The 10,989-nt window shown below is 37.3% G+C and overlaps 1 protein-coding gene across 2 annotated transcripts; it reads left to right on the top strand.

The window, feature by feature from the left end:
• Window positions 1-223: 223 nt before the first annotated feature.
• On the top strand, window positions 224-10,509 carry phc1 (polyhomeotic homolog 1). 2 transcript variants are annotated; one of them, XM_084089161.1, is made up of 15 exons: window positions 224-473; window positions 962-1,111; window positions 1,258-1,368; window positions 2,296-2,373; window positions 3,073-3,216; window positions 3,386-3,544; window positions 4,189-4,273; window positions 4,830-5,773; window positions 5,854-5,992; window positions 6,734-6,903; window positions 7,084-7,153; window positions 7,259-7,346; window positions 7,495-7,666; window positions 8,267-8,498; window positions 8,597-10,509. In XM_084089161.1, exons 2-15 carry the CDS (start codon window positions 992-994, stop codon window positions 8,746-8,748), a joined length of 2,664 nt encoding a protein of 887 aa, XP_083945287.1. In that variant the 5' UTR covers window positions 224-473; window positions 962-991; the 3' UTR covers window positions 8,749-10,509. The 2 variants fall into 2 exon arrangements, with proteins under 2 accessions (XP_083945287.1, XP_083945288.1); XM_084089162.1 differs by having other exon boundaries at window positions 282-419.
• The last annotated feature ends 480 nt before the right edge of the window (window positions 10,510-10,989 follow it).

Genomic DNA, 10,989 nt, shown 5'->3' with positions numbered 1-10,989 from the left:
ATATATACACACATATATATATATATATACATTGCCTTCAGTACACACATAAGATAGATAGATAGATAGATAGATAGATAGATAGATAGATAGATAGATAGATAGATAGATAGATAGATAGATAGATATGTACAGACAGATAGATAGGTGGACGGGCAGACAGAAAGACAGACAAGACTTTTATTATGTAATTATAAGACAACGCTTCAGACTTCTATGATCTGGTACGTCATTTTTGGCGCCGGAAAAAGAATAGTAAACAGTACGGGGGGCGGGGAGGTGTTTCATCGCTTTTTTTGAGCCTCATCACAATCACCGTTGTTTGAAGAATTCCAACAATACTTAAAAAAGCAAAAAAATAAACACATAGCGGAACTATATTACTTCGATTACAGCAACTGTGGACTCAACGTTTCCAGGTGATTGTTTCCATTACGAGAGGGGGAAGCAAAAACACTGCCGATCGCAGAGAGGTAAAATTATGTCTGTTTGGCACTTTAGGAGTCGCCAGTCCGCCAACATTTTTGCAGCTGCAGTTGAGATACTGGGAGTGGACATGGTGTTTATTTACACCCTATGCATTGCTTCTGCTCATACACATATTAAAATAAATGATTGTGCATGGTGTTATTTTGACTAGTAAGCTTTGCAACTTGCTGATACGTAAATATTGCACAGAACCTCGATCACCCGCAGATGACAGATAACTGAAACAGCTACTTGTTCGTTATTACTGTTATGTATATTAAAACTACTTGATATCGGTGTGTTATTTTAAAGATATTCTTCTCAAGATTTTAAAAGACTTAGGGGGTCTTACAAGTTAACAAGTGTGTCTGTGCGAAAGTGTTCAAACGACTTTTATCTGTTTTAATTAACATTTTATGAAATGGATTAAGCATAAAACCCCGTTCTAAATTGTTTGTTTGTGCATATTTTTCTCTGGTATTCTATTACAAAGTTTGATTGACTGGTCGTCCATCCAGTGAGCATGGAGACAGGAGAAGACCAGACCAACTCCAGCTCAGCCAATAGCAGTGCAGCATCAGGGGGAAACTCCCGCCCCCCTCAGATAGCTCAAATGTCTCTCTATGAAAGGCAAGCTGTGCAGGTGGGTCACAAAGCCACAGCGAACTAGACTTACAGACAAATTTAAGTGAAGATTAAATCACTTATTCACCTCAGTGCCTTGGTTTGACTTTGAATGTCTTGATTTTTGGGAAATGTAGTTGTCTGTACACTTAAATATGTTTCCAGGCTCTGCAGGCATTACAGAGGCAGCCCAATGCAGCTCAGTACTTCCAGCAGCTGATGCTGCAGCAGCAGATCAACAGCGCTCAACTCCACAACCTGGCCGCTGTGCAACAGGTCTGGCTAATTCAGTCAATCATGTCAAAATCCATAAAAAATCATTTTAGTTCAGCAGAAAAAAAAAAAATATAAGAGATATTTGCCCTGATGAATGGTGAAAAACAACCAAATTATGCAAAGTATCTTAAAGAAATTCCACCAGCTTGTAAAATTAGTCTGTAGGTCTAAAATCTCAGCCCTAGTGTTTCACTAGAGTATTCATCATCTTTACCCGGTTGGATAAATTAAGTTTGGTGTCAGTATTTTATTTATTTATCTATTTGAAAGAATTTTTTATTTTTTTTTACAGCAAGGTTGCATTAAATTGATCAAAAGTAATAGTAAAGAAACTTATTATGTTATAAAAGATTTCTATTCCAAAAAAAGGGCTGTTCTTTTTCACTTTCTATTCATCAAAGAATACTGGGTATACGATAATAATAATAATACAAAATATTTTTTGAGCACCACATCAGCATATTAGAAAGATTTCTGAAGGATCATGTGACACAATATTACGGTTTTTACTGTGTTCTTGAATTAAATAAATTCAACCTTGGTGACTTCTTTCAAAAGCATTAAAAAAATCTAACCATCCCCAAACTTTTGAATGGTAGTATAGATAATCTTGTTTATAAGCATTGTTTTGCATCATATGTAATTATTTTACATGTATGATTTACCTAAATTATTGCAAAAAAAACCTAGTAATTATTACTAGTAATTTTATTATTTATTTTTATTGATGTTATTTTAGTTATGATTACCATTATTATTATTATTAACATTCAATGAAAAAATATTCTTTCGTTTAGGTTCTTAAATGTGATGATTATGTTGCTAATTATTTTCAGATCTAAAAATGCACCACCCTTTAAAGATTTGATTCTGCTTTTAATGTCGTTCTGCAAATGTTGTTTAGAGGTTTCCTTTTTATATTTTCAGGCAACTCTTGCAGCCAGTCGTCAGTCCAGCTCTCCCAGTAACAGCGTGTCTCAAGCTACAAGCACAGCACAATGCACAGTGAGTCTCTGGTTTTAAATCTATCAAATAAGTGTTGCAAATCAAGTCAAGTTACCTTTATTTTTATAGCGCTTTATACAATATGGAAAGTTTCAAAGCAGCTTTACAGTGATCAACAGTGATTCAGTGATGCAAACGGAGTTCAATTAATCTGTAAAACAGCTTTAAAAAGCAAATAAGTGTCATTGCTCAGCTGAAGTCAGTTTAGTGTTGATTTATTTCCGTTATGAAGATCATTCATTATTAAATTACTTCAATTCAGCTATAGAGCAGCTCTGCAGAAAACAGTGATGTCATTATTCAGCTCAGTTCAGTTCTCATGCGATAGTGTCAGTACAGTCAGATCAATAATATTGTTGCATATTAAGTGTCCCCAACTAAGCAAGCCAGAGGTGACAGTGGCAAGGAACCCAAACTCCATGTCATCATCAGGTGGCAAAATGGAGAGAAAAAAAACCTTGGGAGAAACCAAGCTCAGTCAGGGTCCAGCTCTCCTCTGTCCAACAAATGAACATGATGTGATTTAATCACAAGTCAGAAAGCAAATTGTGGATTGGTGTCATAAATATGTATGTATGAGTATCATAACTAACTATCCTCAGTTTCTGATTCTCTGTTTGTGCGCTTAATGCTTTTGATGATAATTTTGGAATGTTTTATTAAATAAGTAAAAGCTGATCTGTGGTGTGCTTTTTTTAGGTGAACTTAAGTACCACTTCTGCTGGAGGGACCGTGTCAAACCCCCGTCCGATAGGACCTGCCACCTTGGCAACATCAACAGCCCTTAGCCAGTCAGTTTTGTTAGGTGGAAACTCTGGTGGACAGGGTCAGATGTACCTGAGAGTAAGTGCCTTGTCATAGTACTTAAATCCAGACATAAACCTAACATATGTTTTTACAACTTGTCATAACAATAGTATGAAACTGTTCACCCGGTGAACGTTAATATAATATTTATCCAAGCTCGCTCTTTTCCTAAGGGTGTGATTTAACTGGTCTTTCCACCATACAGGTAAACCGCTCTCTCAAGACACCTCTCACCCCTCAGCTCATTTTCATGCCTGGTGGTACAGCGACAGCTGCTGTGGCAACGGTTGCCCAACAGCAAACCCAGCAGCAGCAACAGGAAACGACTCCTACATCCTCAAGTAACCAGTCAGACAATGATCAGGTGTGACATTTGGCCTTCTGAGTTGTTTTTGTCTCTACTCTTCACCATGCAACAAGACATTCTTTAGGTTGCTTTGTTTTTGTGTCTTTCTTTTTCAACAGAGAAATCTCATTCCACATCACAAATCTAGTGGTTTTTCATATTTTCATTTGTAATCAATTTATAACGCTATACTTTGTGTTATATTACCTTGGCATTAAATTACAAAAAAAAAATCAATTAACACTGATGAGAGGGTGTTTCTAAAACAACGACGGAGGGAATTATGGCAAATTTGACATCTTTCTCTCTTCTCACTGCTGTTATCAATCTCTCTATATTTTTTCCCTCTTTGGAAATCACAGATTCTTTCTTTTTCTACTGGAGCAAATGGAAATACAAAAATGGTATTTGCTCCCGTTTACCGCTATAGAAGTTTACCCAACTATGGCGACGTCCGCTTCTCAGAACCCCGGAAATGTGAAAAGCGTCTGTTAAACATCAAAGATATTCTTACTGCCTGTAATTCTGTTTTACAGAATTTCACTGTCAGCTTTTAAAAAGACAAATAATGAAAAACCTGTCATATCATGCCCGTTTAGACCGTTCACACTTTTCATTTGTTTTGCCTCTTGCATTATTTCTTTTGTCTCTCCCATTTTTAGGTACAGAACTTGGCAATGCGTTGCGTGTCCACTCCAAGGGTGGCTACTGTGAAGACTGAGTTTGCAGACAGGAAGGAGACGAGTGGTGAGGAATAAAATTAAGATATTATAGGCCTCAACAGGTTATTTCTGCTTGCCTAGTTGAGCCAGTAGTTCAGATTTCCGCTTGCCCTGCCCCAACACAATAAATATAAATGTATTCAAATCTCAAATGTATTATTTATTATTCACATATATCTATCCATGACATTTGAACATTTATTTATTTATTCCATGACAGAAAAAAATGACATTTAAAAAAAGATTCAAATAGTAAAGTTATTTAAAATTGTCATAATACTTTTTTGATTACATAAATTCAGTCTTGGTGAGCAAAACATTTCAGATTGGCTTGTAATTTTCAACCTATTCTTAATGATACTACCAAGGCTATTACAATACTTCATGTCAGCCAGCTAGATAATTTACCTTATCTGACAGAATATTGCATAATATTTAAATATTGACTATTAATTTTCAAATGTTGCTTATTGTTATACATTTCCTTTCAAATTCCTAGATGTATGCGTCTGCTGCAGTCATTTCCAAATGCACTGACTATGAAATGAACTGTAGTTTCTCTATCTTTCTATGACTTTAAGGTTCATACCCACTTAACCAGCAGCCTCAGACTCAGCAGCAGCAGTTTGGTCAGTCAGCTCAGCAGATCCAAGCGCAGACTCAACCGCTCGCCAACACCAAACTGCAAAACTACTCCAACACCACCAATCCCAATATGTCTGGCCTCACTGTGAAGGGCTCCAACCAATCCGCTGTCACCCCACAGCAAGCAGGAGGTTCCTCCAACCCTCCGTCCTCCTCGCCTTCCCCCTCGCTCCCTCTCTCCCAGCTCCTCCTTTCTCAATCTGGCTTGTGCCAAGCTCGAGGAGTACCAGCTTCTGCAGCCACCGTAACCCACATCCTGGTGCCCACATCCAATGTTCCCACATCTTCTCAAGGCTATCCGATGGGCACGGTGGCAACCAAATCCAACATGACTGCCCAGACGTTAGTGGTGCAGCCACTCCAGCAGACGGGGGTGAATCTGAGCTCGGAAAAACTGGGTCATGGAACAGGGCATGTGCCCATTCAACCCAAAACGGCTCAGGGGCATCGGCTGCCAGTGCAGATGCCCCCTCGTCACCCACCGCCCATTCTCCCAGCACCACCCAACAATGGCCAGGCCACGGGGGGCCATCACCCTCCCCACGTCCCAGTTCAGCTGGTTGGCGCAAGGCAGAGCACGATAGGAAACTCCCAGGCATTAGCAGTGCCCCAGGCTCGTACCTGTTGCGCCCAGCAGGACGCCACAGGTGTCGTGCCCGTCAATAACTCCGGTAGCAATGTTGTTACTATGATGACTCCCGTGGAAACAGGCGGAGCCGGCGTGTGCCTTAAAACAGCCCAAAGTGCCCTCCCAATGTCTCAGATGCAGACCAATCAGTGCGCAGCGTTGAGTCATGGCAATTCTGCATCTGTCACACACTCGATGGATGGACAGAATAACTCTGGAGACTCCGTGTTCGTTCAGTCTGGACCAGTTCAGGTTAGTAGATAATAGGTGAACTGTATTTCCTCATGGTGTGTTTATGCTGTGACACTTGTGTAATCTTCCTTCTCTCATAGACAAAGCCTGTGATTGGTCCATTAAAAAGGAAATCAGAATCCGATTTACCCAATGAGATGTCAACCGAGACCATCAATGCAAGTCTGTTAATGCAAGACTCCGCCCCTCCTCTTTCACCAGCTCCCTCACTAGATACAGGTGAGCCATAGGCAAGGGATGGTATGCCTGAGACGCAGTGTTTCGTACAAAATGCTGTTTTTGTAGTGCCCAAAAAATGCCCAAAATTATACACTACCATTGAAAAAGTTTGAGGTCAGTAAGGTTTTTTTTTTAAGAATACTTTTATTCAGAAAAAAAATAAGTAAAAGGAAAGGCTTTTTTTGTTACAAAAGATTTCTTCAAATAAATGCTGTTCTTTTGAACTTTCTATTCATCAACAAATTCTGAAAAAAAATGTATCATGTTTTCCACAAATATATTAAGCAGCACAACTGTTGTTGGCCACATTTAAATGGCTAAAGGGTTAATTTATACTTTTATAAAATGTATTTTTAAATACCATAAAATAATAATAATAATAAAAAAAAACGCAAATTTGCATCTTTACCTACATGTTATCAAATGTACAACCAGCCTGTCATGATTACAGATAATATCAGTTCCAAATTGGTTATAATCCATTTTTTTAGTCATCTTAATGGTAGATACTGGATATTTAATTGCTCATAATCAATTCCCCCCTATTTTTACCTTTGCCATCATTTAACAACACTCACTTAAAGTTAATCTTTAAAAATACTAATAGCTTATATATATAAATATATATATTACAATTTATTATCTGTATGAATGGCAGTATTTATTCTTCCCTTCTGTCTTTTTATTAACGTTTTTGATTTTCTGAACATTTTTTTTCTCCCTGTCTATTTTCTGATTTAGCCCCAGAGATGGCATTCTCTTCTCCTCCTACTCTCTCTCTTTCTCTCCCTCTTCCTCGTGTTGGAGGACAGGGCGATCGAGCACCTGTCCCACAGGCTGTGGTCAAACCTCAGGTTCTCACTCACCTCATTGAGGGCTTTGTTATCCAGGAGGGAGCCGAACCTTTCCCTGTGAGTCTTTCTACTTAATACGAATCTAGTGTTTCATGGTAAGGCAAAATGTGTTTTCAGACCACTGTAGAAAGATAATCAAGCATTAAAACTTAAAAATAAAAAAAATAATTTATTAATTAATGGACCAATGGTCTGAGAGGTATAGAACACACATGACATTTTTCTGCTGATTGACAGGTGACTGGGCCAGTGAAAGAACTTCCTGTGGCTGTTCCACCCATCCTACACCGAGAGAACATCCGTGATAGTGAGTGGTCGTGTTTCAAACAAAGCTTTGTGGAAAACTGTTTAAGTTGTTTAGACATATTATTTTTATTCTCTCTTACACATCGTGTCTATATATTGTTTACAGAGTTAAAGTGTGAATACTGTCAAAGGTTTGCACCAGCCAACCAGTTCAGGCGATCCAAGCGCTTCTGTTCCAAAACCTGTGCCAAGAGGTAAGACCAAAATCATCCCATATCATTGATAGATTCTTAAAAAGATTTTTAATTAAAGAAAATTATATAGAAAAAATGTAACTAACTATGAATAAACCTGATTGAGTGTGTATTGTTTTATCGCTGACTTCTGAACCTTTTGATTCAGGTACAATGTCAGCTGCAGCAACCACTACCGTGTTAGTAGGGGTCTTGAGGGTGCTGAACGGCCACCAGGGAGCCCTGTGGTGCAGGATGTTATTGCTAGGCGCAGGGGTCCTCGCAGGAGCAGCTCTGAGATTGCCTGTGCTAAAATATCAGGCAGGCATCTTCCAGTAAAGGTGAGATGATGGACATTGCAGTTTCGGATCTGTACAATGTTTTTTTTTTAAAGAATTTAATACTTTTATTCAGCAAGAATGCATTGAATTGACCAATAGTTACAGTAAAGACATTTAAAATGTTTCAAAAAATACTATTTCAAATAATTGCTGTTCCTTTGAACTTTCTGTTCTTTAAAGAATCCTGAAATAAATAAAAAATTCCACAAAAATATTAAGCAGCACAACTGTTTTCAACAATGGTAAGAACACTAAATTAGCATATTAGAATGATTTCTGAAAGATCATGATGCTGAAAATTCAGTTTTGCCATCATGGGAATAAACTTTTTCATTTTAAATGTAATATATTAAAATAGAGAAGAAAATGTTTAATAATATTTCAAAATATTATTGTTTTTACTGCATTTTTGATCAAGTAAATGCGTAAGAATTGAGCATAAGAGACTTGTTTAAAAAAAACTACTGATCCCAAAGTTAACATAAAGGGAACTGAAATTAAACATGTATGGTTTTACAGCTTCTTGGTTTTAAATAATTAAGTTTCTTTTTTTGAAATTTCAAAACAAAGTACATAAATATGACTTTTTCTATTTCGCAGTGTCGTTCAGAATCTAGTCGTTCTGAGGACATCTCCAGCTGTGAGGAAGAAGAAGACTTCTTCTCACTCTCTCCCAGCTCGTCCTTCTCGTGCCCGAGACCAATCCACTGTGGCCCTCAGTTGGATGACTCGGCACCAAGTGGCCTCCCAGTGGACGAGAACCACTTCTTATCTGGCAACCCTGCTCGCTGGAGTGTGGAGGAAGTGTGTCAGTTCATTTCTTCTCTTCAAGGTCAGTATTCTGATGCCAAACGTGAGGTGTGCTTTGTGCTCTCCTGTATATTTACGATATTATTTAATGTACTCCTTCATTGTGACATCTCTTGTCAGGTTGTGAGGACTTGGCATCCCAGTTCCTGTCACAGGAGATTGATGGGCAGGCGCTGTTGCTTCTCAAAGAAGAGCATCTCATGTCCACTATGAACATCAAACTCGGTCCTGCTCTCAAAATCTGCGCGTCTATCAACAGCCTGAGGGATTGAGGGAGGGTTGGAGAGAGAGATGAGTTGCAGGATTAAAGCTTTATACTTCCGTCACCAGCTTGAGAAACTGAAACTGATGGGGATGAAAAGACTTTAGATTTGATCTAAAGTTTAATCAAAACAACAGGGAAGAACGGGAGAGAATGTCATCTGAAGGGTAAAATAATAAGTGATGCCTTATTAAAGGGATCATTCACCCAAAAATGAAAATGTTGTTATCATATACTCACCCTCATGTTGTTCCAAACCTGTATGATTTTTTTTTTTTGTCTTCTTTTAATCACAAAGAAAGATATTTTAAAGAATAGTTGCCAGGTAGCTATTGACTTCCATAGTATTTTTTTTCCTACTATGTTAGTCAATGGCTACCATCAACTCCTGATTACCAAAATTCTTTAAAATATTTTGTGTTTAACAGAAGATAGAAACTCGACAAAAGAAACAAAGAAACAACTTGAGGGTGAGTAAATGATAACAGAATTTTCCTTTTGGGGTGAACTATCCCTTTAAAAGCAAACAATTTACCTTAGTATTTTTGTTTAGATGTGAAAGCCTGCGTTATTAATATTGTTTTCAACGATGGCTAGATTGTACCTGACTAATCCTCACTTTAATTTGTCCTGTTTTCAAACACTTCGAGAAAGAATATTGGAAGTTATCCTAAAGGAAAAATAGCACAAATATGATCATGTGTAATCTTTAAATGACTAGATCGATTTGTTTGGAGATGATAAACAAAATACGTCTCAGTCCTGTATTTTGAATGTGCTACATGTATAATATTAGGGACTTGTTTGAATGGGCATGCGAGTCTTGCGCCTGTTTTTTTTTTTTTTTCTGTCACTGTAAATGTGTTGTCTTAAAGTCAGTATGTTTGTGTTCTTTTGTGATTGTTAGTTATTTTATACATTTGTAATCAAAGTATGACTGATGATGACATTACAGACAGTAATCAATGTTATTCCTGTAGTGTTTTTGACTATCAAAGTCAAAGACGTGAATAAGTTGCCTTTCTAAAAATAACAGTATGTTGCCTCTGACAGCTGCATCTGCCCCCCCCCACACACACACAAACAAATGCAAACAAACACACAAATAGTCACCTGAGCATCATTTCACTACTTTTTTGGGGGAAAATCTGTTATTTTCGTTTGATCAGCACTTGACTAGAGGACTGTCGGTTGTCTTTGTGTGCTATTTTGGAAGTTATTACAATTAGATTCCCCTACACTAAATAACTTGTCTGTCAATATGTGGCTCCTGCAGTCACTATGGCAACATAAATAGTCATTTCAGCCATTAGTGATCTCATACTGCAGCTTTCTGTGTCCATTCCTGTATCACTGCTATTAATGGGTCAGAGACAGAGATGGAAAATCTGGAGCTATGTTCTTACTATACAGTATTACTGAATGGAAGTACGTTTTGGTTTCTTTTTTAAATAACAGACTGAAGGAGTGCTTGGATAACTGATCCTAGAACCACAAATTGTTTATTTTCTTTCTTTTTTTTCTACAGTAGATGATTGTAGGACATTTTTCATTTGTATTAAAAATAGCATCATTATTTTTGGGTACAGTTTACCAGCTTCATAGACAAGTATTAGTAGCTTTACCTGAGAGCCTTGCAGCACATGAGAGCAAGTGTGAGTGTGTATAAGAGAGAGAGAGAGTGCCTGAGAAAGCTGTGTACTGGTTCTCTTAACATGGCTGAGTTTCTTTGTATGCATAAATATGAATAAAGAAGATGCTGTGACATTCACATCTCAAGTCTTTATTTCCTGTTTGGCTATGTTTCCCCTGTCTGTTCCAAATGTATTGACAGCTTTGTTCATGTATAATACACATTTTCTGTTTTGTTTTTTATGTATTTTTTGTGAATTTTTAATCAACATTGTGTAAAAACAATACTTTCAATTTCTGAATTTGCTATAATTAAAGAAATATCTTTAAATGTATGTATAATATCAGTTTGTGTATATTATAGTGATTTTTCAATTACTTATTTCTGCAGGTTACATCGTTATGCCAGTAGGTGGAAAAGAGTGACCAGAAGTGAGTCAAATTGACTCATTATTTTTGACTGATTATTTTCGTTGGCAGTATTATATCTAAAAAGTAAGTAACTCAATATTTAACTTTTATTTATTGAACTCTTCTATTAAAGCAATATCACACTCCCAATGTTGGAATATAAGCATGAGTGTTATTCGGAACAATCTTGCTCGTGTGATAGTGCTTT

This window comes from Abramis brama (genome assembly GCF_963993115.1).
Source record: "Abramis brama genome assembly, chromosome: 17".
Lineage (NCBI taxonomy): Eukaryota > Metazoa > Chordata > Actinopteri > Cypriniformes > Leuciscidae > Abramis > Abramis brama.
The sequence above is the reverse complement of the archived record's forward strand: the minus strand, read 5'-3'. Positions and strand labels throughout refer to the sequence as shown.

Bases quoted from the DNA above. Each gene is read 5' to 3' on its own strand.
- phc1 (XM_084089161.1), top strand. From the start codon at position 992: ATGGAGACAGGAGAAGACCAGACCAACTCCAGCTCAGCCAATAGCAGT. The intron at 5,774-5,853 runs GTTAGTAGATAA...CTTCTCTCATAG, and splicing joins TTCAGTCTGGACCAGTTCAG to ACAAAGCCTGTGATTGGTCC. The intron at 7,154-7,258 runs GTGAGTGGTCGT...TATTGTTTACAG, and splicing joins CCGAGAGAACATCCGTGATA to AGTTAAAGTGTGAATACTGT.